Here is a 13,309-nt window from a genome sequence, read left to right as displayed (position 1 = left end):
TCCCATGCACTTCCACTCCGAAATATCACCATATTTTGTTTTCTAATTTGTAATTATCACAAAATTATAGTTTCTTCAATTTATTACTTCCCAGCTAGAAAACCTTATTTTGCTAGCTCAACCAAACATCTTTAACTAACATGCTCTAAGATCAAATGCCATAATTTTTTTATCATGAAAGTCTTGAATAGCTAATGATGCACGACCGTAATAATGGAGCTACCTAAAATTTACGACTCATACATTTTAGACCCTTTGGTCATGACCACCATGAAATATTTTCAACATTCCACGTTCAATTTTTGTACAATAATCAAAATTATCAAACAAGCTTATAGACAATAAGTTTTTTTTAAAGCTTGGGAACATAATTCACATTCCATAGAATGTACTTATGGTTATAAAACATTTTAAGTTTAGGTTGCCAAAACCATGAACTTTTCTAGCATTATTGTTACTGAGTCTAACGAGTCCACTTTCTTTCAGCTCCTAAGTTTAAAGTATTATTTTCTTGAATACATATGATAAGAGCATCTGAGTCCATGGACCAACTCTTATAAGTCTACCAACTAACCACCACTAGTGCACTAGGACTCTCAAAACAATCCTAATATGAGGCAAATGCAATTTAAACAAAACTCCCCTTGTTTTTCCAGTTCAATCAATTCAATTTACTCAGGAGGAAAAGGTAGATCTCCTATCCATTATACTTCAAAAGTTGTTACAAGAGATGCTAAAATGTGTTACAAAAAAATCTTAATATATTTTCACACAAATCCAAGGTGTTTATAAGTGTTTCCTGATCACCTTAGATACCTTCAAAGGTTTTCAAATTCTTAAAACAATGAATCCTAAATATCTCTCCTCTCTCTCTCTCTCTCTCTCTCTCACACACACACACACACACACACTCTCTCCCTCTCTCTCTCTTAAAATCCTCAATGTCGCTTGTACTAAAAAAAGGGTCTGAAAAACACCTTTAATAGGCATCAGACAAAACACATTGGATTTCTATAAAAATTACAGATTACACTACGTCTCCACTAGACACACTCCATTTTTGTGAGGCAAAACCCATCGTGTGTCTGCACAAACTGCAGGATGCACTATGTCTCAATTAGGCACACCATATTCCTGCTAAACACATGGCATTATCGCAAACTTTTTCTTGATTTTGAAGTCAACATTATAATTATAAACATCGCTAACTATAATTATTATTCCTCAAAGAACCAACAAAACATCTAAAACATCTAACACATGTACCTTGTCATTTCCCCCATGAAAATATTTGGCTTGAATCTTGACATAGTAATTTTTAATTTATGTTTGTATGACTTGTTTTTCAAATATTACACGCTCACATATTTATCTTACCTTTCGTTGTTTCAACACATACTAGTTTAGGATGATAATTACTAAAAATGAACTATATTTTCATAATGTTTTTTAAACCATAGAAAACATGGTGCTAAATAGTTATATGATACTTTGAAATAAAATATAATATTTATCACTCAATACATTCAACCTTTTTATTCAGTTTAATTGTTGTTTTAGAAAAGTAACTAAAAATTTGACATAATATTTAAGTTTAATTTGTCTTATAAAATATAAAATCACATAAGAGGACGAAGGAAAGCAATTACAAATATAAAGAAGCAAATAAATATACAGAAAGCAAAATTGAGAATTTTTGATTTTTTATGCTTTTTGATACTGTAATCTTGACCTTGCAAGTCCATGTCCACTTTGTGATATTCAAGTTTGGATGAACTTCCAAATGTATCTGATAATAAGACAACTAAACTAGTTCAATAATTATTAGAAAAAAAAATGAAAATAAAATAAAATAAAGCAAAATAAAATTTGAAATGAACAAATAAGAACTAACCCTTGAGTCCAAAGCCACTTAATCCAAACAATAATGAGTCATATTCATCAATTTTTTTAGATAAAGGAAGAATATGGATTCCCTTAATCTTGGAATATTTCAAGGGCTCAATCCACCAAGGACAAACCCTTTCCAGATGTGTAAAAGTATTTGGAATAGAATCCCATTGAACCTAAGAGGAAGTGTAAGAAAAATTATCTAAATAAGTAAAATAAAAAAATGCATTAGTTAAAACTCAAAGTTACTAATTATAAAAGATATAGTAAGATATTTGATTTTACCTTAAGAGATCTCCAATCAGAAGCAGGCCAGTTAATGGGATCAATATCTTCATTACCAACTATTGTACCATATCTAAATACTCAAACAAAAAGAAAACTAGTTAATATAAATAGTTTCTTCTAGACAACAATTATCATGATTTTTTGTGTGCATAAATATGTATATTTTAAAATAAAATAAAATAAATACTATGAGTATCATAAAAAGTGTATTTTCAAACTTTTCATAAAATAAATAAACATTATGATCACCTTTTTGTACATCCTTGAGACAACATTTGCACCCTTGTTCCAATTGAGTAATCTTTTTCAGTTGACTCAACATAAGTTTTCAGAGGAACCATATATTCAAAAGGAGTAATCCTACAAAAGATGTACATCATTATTTGATTATTTTCATTTTTAATGACAAAATCATTTATAGTTACTCACCAAGGGTAATATTGTACATGGAACAAAGTTCCAGTAGAAACAGCATGATGAGCAGCGACCAATGGTGGAAGTTGCATGTTTTGCCTAAACTGTTGAGACGATGTTGTGCAGCATACATTGGTATGTTGCTTCATATCTCGACGAATCCCAATACCAAATTCACCATTCTCACCCCTACAATAACATAAGTATTATCCAAATTATTTCTAATGCAATATCAAGAAAGTAAACATGGAAAATGGGATAAAAAGAGAACCTGACAAAAATGCATGAATCTCCAGGAGCAAGATTTTTTGAGTTTACAAATGTGCTCCAACCATTAGTAAGCATGTGTTCTTTCTGATAACCTGTATTTCATATTAAAAATTAAATAACTCATAAATAAGAAAAAGACTCATTCTTTCAATAAAAACAATTCTAATTACCATTATAACGACGATGTTTAGTCTAACTAAGATAATCATACTCATTTATATTAACAATGAAGGAAATAATAAATTTTGAAGTATAATAAATTGAACTTACTACAATAAATATGTCGAAAATTCCATTCATTTTCATGTAAGTCCTTTCCCACTAGATCATGCATTGGTGATTCAAGGGTCATATCCTATAACAAAGACATGACATAAACCAACTTCTTATGATAAATAAACAACAAATTCTTGATGAAATGTTAAATACAAACATATCACTGAAACAAACCAGTGGGGGGAAACATCTCTCAGCATGTTCTTTTGAAATATAAAGTCCACCAAGTGTACTTATTTCTGATGAAGTGAGAATCTGACTGAAAGAGTACAGTTCACTAGGACTCTGAATTGCATGATTATCCTCTAAGATAATTTCTTGTTGCTTAAATCAACCAAAGGAATAACCAGAATTATATAAAAGAAAATATATCTGATAACTACAAATATATTTGATCTCATATTAGAAATAACTAACCTCTGGCAATGGGAATAATGTAACTAGAGCAAAAATTTCATCTGTGTCAACTTTTGCCTACAATACAAAATAATTATACACTTTTTAGAATATGAACTAATCATTTTTAGTTAATTAAGTCAATAGTTTTATAGAAAGGTGACAATACCTTTAACTGAACACCCATAACTATGCATAAAATTTTAGAGGACAAATGATAGTTAGGGTTTTCCATGTTATGATCTTGTTGATGTTGAAATATTGCCACCTATTCCAAATTTTAAAGCACAATAGATTAGACTATAAAAATAATAATTGGTAACATTTTATATAAAACTTGTATACATAGGCATTTTTTAGGTTTAATTTTTTAATTTTTTTCTTATAAAAAACTATTTTTCTTTTATATATATAAACATGAAAAGGAGACAAATAACCATAACCATTATTTTTTTTATAACTTATTAATACTATAACATATTTTAGGACTAAATGCTTAATAAAAAAATTAAGAGTGATATTGATAAAACAATATTGTATTGTCCCTAAAAAACAAAATATTAAATTGAATTTTAAAAATTGTTAGAACAATATTAACACATGTATAAAAGAGAAACAGAGAAATCATAATTAAGTTGTTTGTATTGCATTTCACATTATATATCCACTAATGATCACAAGATGATTATATATACACCACCAATTAAGCTTTTAATTACTAATTAGGACCAAAAATCTAGCCAACTTAATTAGTTAGTTACTTGTAATTACTAATTAGGATAACAAATCTAACCAATAGAGAAGTCATAATTAAGTTGTTTGTATTGAACTTCACATTATATATTCACTAATGATTGCAAGAGGCCATGCACTATTGTGACTTTAAGATATCTCATGATTCTCTTTAGTGCTTTTATATATATATATATATATATATATATATATATATAATATATATATATATATATATATATATATATATATATATATATATATATATATATATATATATATATATATATGATTTGTAGGTTCTTGTATAAATCAGATCACCACCCTACATCGTAATATATATTGGGCATGTAATTGTAAGCTAACCTTAATCATTCCACCATTTGCTTGTATAAAGTGCTATTAACAATCTTTTCATTTTCATCATTGCTTAATTTTGATTTTGATTTCATATAAGTACTTGTTGGATTTCAGTTCAACCTATTAAATATCTTTAGAATATTGCTAATGTACTTCCTCTGATGAATTACCAAGCATTTCATGATCGTAGAAAGTTAAAGGTTAAGGAAGTAACTTAATTAATTGGTGATTTTTATTTGTGGCATGATCATTATTGATAGATATAGTAGCCAAGTGTAAATAATAGTGGATACTGAGTCATAAAAAAATAACTATAGAAAAAAAAACTTTTTTTGGTTGAGTAGGGTAATTACTAGAACTCATTTCTAAAAGGAAATAAAAGTGAAAACTCGCGGGTTTGAAGTCACAACATTGCAATCAAATGTCCTATGTAACTATTAAGCGAACTAACTTATCAGAAGAAAAAAAGTTTTAAAAATATTAAGTGGTTGTAATTTAATTGACTTCTCATAATTATTCGTGGTCAAGAAAAATTATATTATTTATTGTATTTAATTGGTACATTGTACAAGTCTAATGAAAAAACACATTTATTTATTTAATAAAATAAATTATTCAAGTATGTAACACTATAATATTATTATACTAATTTATATAAAAAGTATAAAAATAAATAAGTACTATTCATTGACCAAAAAAATAAATGCTAAGTACAATTTTATAAAAATTACTCGTGAAAAAGTTATAAAATAAAATAAAATATCATATATATTTTTTGATGTTTTACTGACATGGTTTAAAATTTTAAACAAAGTCTTCTTAAATGAAAGAGTGTGAGTGTTGTATATAACTATTTTATCCTCGATTCCTAAATAATGTAAATTTTGACAACTATTGAAACAAAAACAAATAAAAAAGAAAACTCATTTGAAAATGTCTTAAATATCATAGTTCTTTAATATAAATATATATATATATATATATATATATATATATATATATATATATATATATATATATATATATATATATATATATATATATATATATATATATATATATATATATATATAGATATATTGATGCATTCAATTGGTATACCATAAAAATCTTTTTAGAAAATACACTTTTCCCTAAAATAAATGAGTCTTTTTTTATTAAAAAAAATGAGAGGTGAGTACCATTAAAATAATATATTGCAATAGTTTTTTAGAGAATAAATAAAAGATTAAATTACAGTTTTGACACCTCTATTTTATATGATTCATAAAATTAGTATTTTTATTTTAAATTCAAACAATATTGGTATCTTTCTCATTTTTTTGAGCTACAAAGCTATGAAGTGTCAGTTTTTTAAATTATAGTTTTTATCTATAAAGTTTTACAAAAGATTTCTATGTGATGTTTTGTCAAGTTTATCAAATGACACATCATTTTAAAATTGAAAAATCGTCAAATTTAAGGGTAAAAATATGAAATGAGCACTAAAATTATTTGATTTTGAAATAAGGGGAATGATTTTGAGAGTTATGCAAAATAGGATGACCAAAATTATAATTAAGCCTAAATAAAAAAAGTATTATAATAAAAACAAAATATTAAATATTAAAAAATCAATACATTGAAAACTTTTGTCATCTAAAAATTGACAAAAGTTTGACAAAAACTTTATCTTAACTTACAATTTAATTTCTTTATGATTAAATTTTATCATGTTAATTCAACTCGGTTGGTGTATGAACATCAAACTGCAAAAGTGTGGATTTGAATTCGTGACATTCTACTTATTCATCTTTAAGAGATTTTGTTTAGACAAAAAAGCTTATGTATTTCAAGCTCTTAAATTATAATAATGATATGAAAGTCATACAAGAATTAACATATTTGCGTTATGATAAACATAAAATAAATCCATACTTTACTAAAATAAAAATCAGAGAAAAAAAAAGGGGAAAGAATACAGAACCTGTTCTAAGTGTCCTTGAGGGAAGTAGAAAACCTTCTCCCCAATATTGGGGATGTATACAGATCCAGAACATGCATGCCAAAGTTGAGCACACAGATTATTTTTCATAGCTATAATAACAAAATAAAAAATATATATTAAAAAGCGAAAAATTATGGTGATAAAAAAGACAAACACAAGATATAGATTTTCAAAATAAAACTAATGAAAAAGAATTTAAGACGATTACCAGAGGTTAAACCAGACACATCATCTCTACTTGTATAACTCATCCCTCTTCTTTCTCATTCAATGGTGCGAAACGAAGGCGGAGAAACCAAATCCATGTAATATAGAGAGAATAAAAAATCTATAATATATAGAAATAAAAATATAATAAAATAGATAAATGAACCGAAATACTGGAAGACTATAACAAAAACGGACAATTGATATTAAAGAGTTGCGTGTTTCCAAAGCCAGAGGAAAAAAAATTGCACAATAAAACTCAAATTTATATGAATCCACCTTTTTTATTCAAAATGAAGAAAAGTCTCATTTACCCTATTTGTGATGATGAGGCTGATCATGATTAAAAGTTGAACGGTTTGAATTTAAATGTTGTGCATGATAAAAATGTGAAAAGTAAATTAACTCATAAAGAGAATATATATGAAATTTCTCTTAATTTTATTATTAAAATTAAAAATTATAGAATTAGTAACAATTTCATTTTGTCTATAGTCTTGATCAAAAAATTTACGTTAGTAGTAGTACGAGTAATATATATTAGGTCATGAGGAGGAACATCAACATTGAGCTAAGAGCAACACACAAGTGAGAGATATACCACATATTCTCCTAAAATATTAAGGCGATAGGTGTGTGGGTTCTCTCACTTACAAATGTTGAAGTCTCGACATTTATAACCAATATGGGACTTCAACTCACACTTGACTTATTATTCTTAACACCCCCTTAAGTGTGAGTCACAATGCTTCCCCTCAAGTGAAAACTATTTTTTCCACATACACTTGAATCATCATTTACACCTCTTCCTGAGCATTTCGACAGGTCCGGTCCTGTGCAAGTGCAACATGTGTTGTAGCACAAAGTCTCATATTTTAGAAGGTCCCAAATTTTGAAAATTTCATTTTTTTTAATAAATATTAATAAAAAATAATAAAATGTTATTAAAAAAATTCAATAATTGAAAAAAATGTTATGATAAAAACTCAATACGTACAAAAAAATTGAGCCTATTTTTGAAATTAGAACGGGGCCTTCGATATGATTGGGTCGGTCCTGCATTTCGATACACTTCTTCCTGTGCATTTCGATTCCAATGGGACACATTTTCCTGGGCATTTCGATACAAGATTTCGATTCCAATGGGACACATTTTCCTGGGCATTTCGATACAAGATTTCGATTCCAATGGGACACATTTTCCTGGGCATTTCGATACAAGTAAGTCGATTCCTTTATTCGAATCAAATGCTCATGATATCATTTGTTGGATCATGAGAAGGAGCATCAACTTTGGGCTAAGAGCAACACACAAGTGGGAGAGACATCACATATTCACCTAAAACTTTAAGGTGATAGGTGTGTGGGTTCTCCCACTTATAAATGTTTAAGTCTCCATATTTATAACCAATGTGGGACTCCAACTCACACTTGACTTATTATTCTTAATAATATACACTTCAAAAAGTAAATATAATTTTTCTTTATAAGGAATATCGTTATACCTAGGATTTTGCTTGGTCACTTTCGCCATGGCAGGACAGTCAAATCCTCCAACTCGATTAGTTCTCTTTGACCCCTATACCCATTCCTTTTCTTTAAAACCACTTTGCTCTGATTGATGTTGATTATTTACCTACAAATACAATTGTTGAATAGTCACACAACTATGTTAGCTTGTATTAAATACATTTAGGTAATCCAAAATCATTTTCCCAAAAGACCCCAAACATTTGTGCTACCCATTTAAGTTCGTCACCAAAACCATATTTAAAAGGTCCCTCCTTTCCCATCAAGATACCAGAATAATATTTTCAAGGTTTGGCTAGTTGCAAAAATAACTTCATGGTTCACTTAACAAATCTAAGGGAGACATGCATATGACACTACCTATTTTTCATGAGATGTTATTAAAATTTTGGAAGCCTTTTGGAAAGTGGAAGTTTTTCCAAAAAAAAAAATTATATGAATTATCTTTCTTGTCTCAGGAAGATTTATCTTGCTATGTGTTTGGATTGTCGACACATAGAGTAAAAAATTAGGTTTATTGTGATCACATTCTTTGATCTAGTGTTTTAGTGTGGACTTAATTAAGAACACTAAGGTTTAGTGTTGGAAGAGAATTCATAATCTTCCACAAGAATATTTGAGGCTAAAAACTATTTTTACAATTGTTTTTCACTAAAAGAAAATTGTGTTTTAAATTCAAATTATTAGCGTCAGTCATTGCTTCATTGTTACTAGCGTCGAGTTAATGTCACATAGGCTGACTCTGCCGAATTTATTCATTTAATTTATTTTTACAATTACTTTAATCATAGAGTCCATTAAGACAGACTTTAAAAAAATTCATTAATAAAAATAAAAATAAAAAATCTTTTAGCAACTCATAGAGTTTTTTAATTTTTATATTTATTTATTAAAACTTTAGAGACGGCCTGAGGTGATGGTAAACCATTTTAAACCGCGAAGTTTTTCGCGAAACCAACTAAATATTTTGTTTCACACTATTTAATAAAAATTAAAAAAATTAAAAAAGAAAAACACATTTTATCTCTATCAAAACCTTTATCCCTTCCTTCTCTCTCACACCAAAATCTTGGTTGTGTTTGGATTGACGGAACATAACAGAGTAGAGCGGAATGGAACATAATATAGTGGAATGGAGTAAAGCGGAATGAAATATAGATCCCAACTCCACTGTTTGGGTATTTTGTAAAAATGCTTCATTCCATTGCATACATCCCAAATCGGATGGAACAACAAATGGAGGATTGGATGGAATGGGAAGTAATAGATTACACCATGTTCCATTCCATTCTATCCATTGGTTGAAAATCCAAATAATAGAATCTCATTATTTACCACTCCATTTCTTTTCATTCCATCCCATACCACAAATCCAAACATATCCTTAGTCTATGTTTGGATGTTATGAAATGAACAAAGCAAAATGGAACGAAGTAGAGTAGAATGGAGTGAAATAGAGCAGAGTAGAACGAAGATATCATTCCATTGTTTGGAAATTTTAGGACAGAACAAGGTAAGTTTTTTATTTCGCCCAAATCGGAGGGGAAAGAATAGGGTGATAAGTGATGGATTGGAATGAAATTGGTACCCCTCCATTATGATTTACTCCATCCAATTTTAAATTATCAAAATAATAGAATATCATTCCATTCCATCTCATTCTGCTTTGCTCCACCAGATTCCATAAATCCATACAAAGCCTTAGGGTTCTTCTGTTCTCCTTCTTAACCCAAAACCAAAAGTATTAGAAGTTACAAAAAGTGAACTATTTTCATCATTTTAAAAGTTTCAACTTTAGTATTTCAACTACCCTTTGTTTATAAAAAATTCTTAGAGAAGCTCACACACACATGATGAAAAACGAGGCCAGGAAAAAAAGGCATGGACTCATACATCACCAAAGGAACTAACAAGCTTATTATAATAAATTGATATTTCCTTAAAATTCTTTTATCATTAAACATGCATAGTTAAGGAAACATCTTCAAAATCCTCCCTTTTGGGGAAAACTGTGACGGGTAATGTTTAAAACTATGTGGGTATTGTTTAGATTAAGGAAAGTTTTGGTTTATAATTTTTGGATTTTGGGGTTTTGGTTTTGATTTGTTGCAGCTAGTGATTGTGTTTTGATGTATCTTTCTAACACGAGTAAGCCATCATATGTGGCACGTGTGTAGAAGATCGAGCAAGATAATATAAACGATATGAGGATTCTATTAAACATGTGACTCCACATACAAGAGGGGGAGGGGGGAGGGGGTGAATTATGGGGTTTTGAAAAATATTGGTTTAAAACAATTTTTTCTTCTAAACTAGAGTTAAAAAACATTTTCAAGGAAACGTTTGAATATTGCAGTGGAAAATCAGAGTAAAGAAAATAAGCGAAAATAAAGAGATAAGGGAAAAAAGATGACACTGGATATTTATAGAGGTTCGGTATAAATGAAGTGACCTACTCTTATCCCCAATAATTGATCTTGAGAGTATCCAATAATGCTTATGATATTTTAGAAGATTAAGCTCACAAATCCCCTTATACAAGGAAAAATGAAGTTTTAGGTTAACTTCTAACCAAACAGCGAACAATGGAACGAAATAGTTAGTCATCCTTTCAAATAAGAATGAAGCTTTTAGCGGTTAGTCCCCAAGATAAACCAAGATTTTATACGGACTTATCTCAAACCAATGCAGAGTTTTGAACTGGCTATCTTCTAAACCGAACTAGGATTTACACGGGCTGACTATGAACCAAACTGAGATTTTATACCAGGATGATCTCAAACCAAATGAGCTTTTAAATAGGTTGAGCTCAAGAACCGATGAGAATATATTTCATTAATTATTTTCAAGAAATCAAAAAGAGAGTTTTTCCTTAAGTGGCTCAACTCACGAACCAAACAGAGACTTAATGTTAAATCCACAACCCAAAACTTTTAACGAGTTTAGCTTCAAATCCAAAAATATTTCCTAAGAAAGAGAGATTCACTCAAGAGGAAGTATAAATCTTGGTGAATTTACAATATTACTCTTTTCTAGAACAATTTCCTCACTTAAACACAAGAACCTTTCTTAAAGCGCTACAATTAAATTTATGTAAGAGAAAGTAAAAATATTTTAGAGAGAGAGCGTGAGGAAGGTGAGAAATCTCACTTTTATGGATGTGAAAAAGTGTGGGGAGAGACCTTTATTTAAAGGCTAAAGGTTGATTCAATAACTGAAACTATCCATGAGTAAAATTGATTGTCCAATTGACTAGGTCCTCATTCCAATCGATTACATGACCTAAATAATAAATTATTTTTCCCATTTTAAAAGGTTTTGATATAGTTCGTTACCCTGATTAAGGCACTACCGCAAATGATTATACACTCATTTTTGTATTATCCAATCGTTTGAATAACTCAAAATACATGTCCTAATCATTCTGACAGTTTGCAATTCACATGCCTAGGCTCCAAAACGTTTTTAGGTTTTTTTTTTAGAAATAAAGGCTTAAAAAATAGTTTTAATGAGTGTGTGACTTAGCCATATTACTTTACAAAAATTCCCTTGTGTATTTACAAAACACTGATTACTCAAATACGATCAGACAAGCTTTCACACTTCCTCTCTTTCACACTCTAAATATTCAAGTCTTTGACGAATATATCAATCACATAAGCATTTTTATTGAATACTCTTGGAGATAAGGCTTGAAATATTTTTAAGTATGGTTCCATCAGAAGTGGTCATTAAACCCTAACTCTTTGGCTTTATTTAGAGGAAAAACATGATCGAACTATCTTGTGTATCTTTGTCTGCTTGAAATAGTTTCTTGTATTTAAGGTCAAGTTATATCTCTATGAGTTGTCATCAAAGTCAGGTTACATCTTTACAAGTTGCCATAATCAAAACCATGATAGGCACGGCCTGCTTAACTTTAACCACTTCCTAATTAAATATGCAAGCACATGGTTCTACAGATTCGTGTGAGGCGGTATTATATACCTGAAGAATCTCTTGGTGGAAGAACAATGTTTCGAGGAGCAAATGAAATGATTTTATCTGTTCATTTTGATGTTCAAAGTTCTCATACTATTGAAGGAAATTTTATTGTCCTATCTTTCAAGAACTATACTAAGATTGAGAATGTAGGTTCTGAAGATTACTATTATAGATTTGAGTATAAAGTTGCTACTGGTGCTTATGTGAGTTTCTTCGATAATTGAATTGAGTATATTTATTAGATGTTTTAGGTTTTTCATTGATTTGTTTAAGTTTTATAGATACTAGGAACGTGAGATGCCTTATAATTTGAATGACCTAATTGTGCAGTGTGAAGGCTGCAAAGATTGGTAAAATCAATGTATTCTGCTTTACTTTTATTAAGTTTGTGAGTGATTTTTACTCTTTTTTTTTCCAGATCTCTAATTTTAACATTGAATGTGTTAGTTGTTTGTATGAAATATGAACAATTCTTTGTTGACATTCGAGCTCCTATTGAGTTAGGTTAAACAAAGAAAAATGATAAATATTGCATAAATGCTTTACCCTAGGAAGATGTATGATTAAGTTCAATAGTTGTGATATGCTCTCCGTTATTGGAGCTCTGTCTCGACCTATGACAAAACAGGAAATGATGAGATAAATGTCGGAAGTTGAGAACACGAATGTGTAAAAGATTATCTTTTGATAGTTGAATATGTGTTTTATTCATTTTTTTGAATGGCAATGTATATATATATATATATATATATATATATATATATATATATATATATATATATATATATATATATATATATATATATATATATATATATATATATATATATATATATATATATATATATATATATATAAAAGAAGAAATTCTCACAAAACAAGAAAAAAGGCACAAGAAGTACCCCTAAAGAAAAAGAAAAAACACAAGGAACAAGAAACACAAACAAACCAGAAAAAACAACAAAAACCAAAAGG

The 13,309-nt window shown here is 28.8% G+C and overlaps 1 protein-coding gene and 1 pseudogene across 1 annotated transcript; one reads left to right on the top strand and one right to left on the bottom strand.

Moving 5' to 3' along the window:
* Positions 1-1,509: 1,509 nt before the first annotated feature.
* On the bottom strand, positions 1,510-7,049 carry LOC127135579 (auxin response factor 4). Its single transcript, XM_051062242.1, has 12 exons — positions 6,822-7,049; positions 6,593-6,702; positions 3,704-3,802; positions 3,556-3,612; positions 3,313-3,462; positions 3,133-3,217; positions 2,864-2,954; positions 2,608-2,781; positions 2,428-2,538; positions 2,176-2,248; positions 1,895-2,066; positions 1,510-1,789 (listed from the first exon to the last, which is right to left on the bottom strand). Exons 1-12 carry the CDS (start codon positions 6,862-6,864, stop codon positions 1,620-1,622), a joined length of 1,335 nt encoding a protein of 444 aa, XP_050918199.1. The 5' UTR covers positions 6,865-7,049; the 3' UTR covers positions 1,510-1,619.
* A 2,724-nt stretch (positions 7,050-9,773) lies between these two features.
* LOC127137680 (chromatin remodeling protein EBS-like) lies at positions 9,774-12,688 on the top strand (annotated as a pseudogene).
* The last annotated feature ends 621 nt before the right edge of the window (positions 12,689-13,309 follow it).

Source organism: Lathyrus oleraceus, chromosome 4 (assembly GCF_024323335.1).
Source record: "Lathyrus oleraceus cultivar Zhongwan6 chromosome 4, CAAS_Psat_ZW6_1.0, whole genome shotgun sequence".
Taxonomy (NCBI): domain Eukaryota; kingdom Viridiplantae; phylum Streptophyta; class Magnoliopsida; order Fabales; family Fabaceae; genus Lathyrus; species Lathyrus oleraceus.
Note: the sequence above shows the minus strand (reverse complement) of the source record. Positions and strands in the feature narration are given on the sequence as shown.

Excerpts from the sequence above, each read along its gene's own strand:
- LOC127135579 (XM_051062242.1), bottom strand. The coding sequence starts at position 6,864 with ATGAGTTATACAAGTAGAGATGATGTGTCTGGTTTAACCTCTG. Across the intron at positions 6,703-6,821 it reads TGTGTCTGGTTTAACCTCTG|CTATGAAAAATAATCTGTGT; the intron begins GTAATCGTCTTA and ends TTGTTATTATAG. Across the intron at positions 3,803-6,592 it reads CTCAAGGACACTTAGAACAG|GTGGCAATATTTCAACATCA; the intron begins GTTCTGTATTCT and ends AATTTGGAATAG.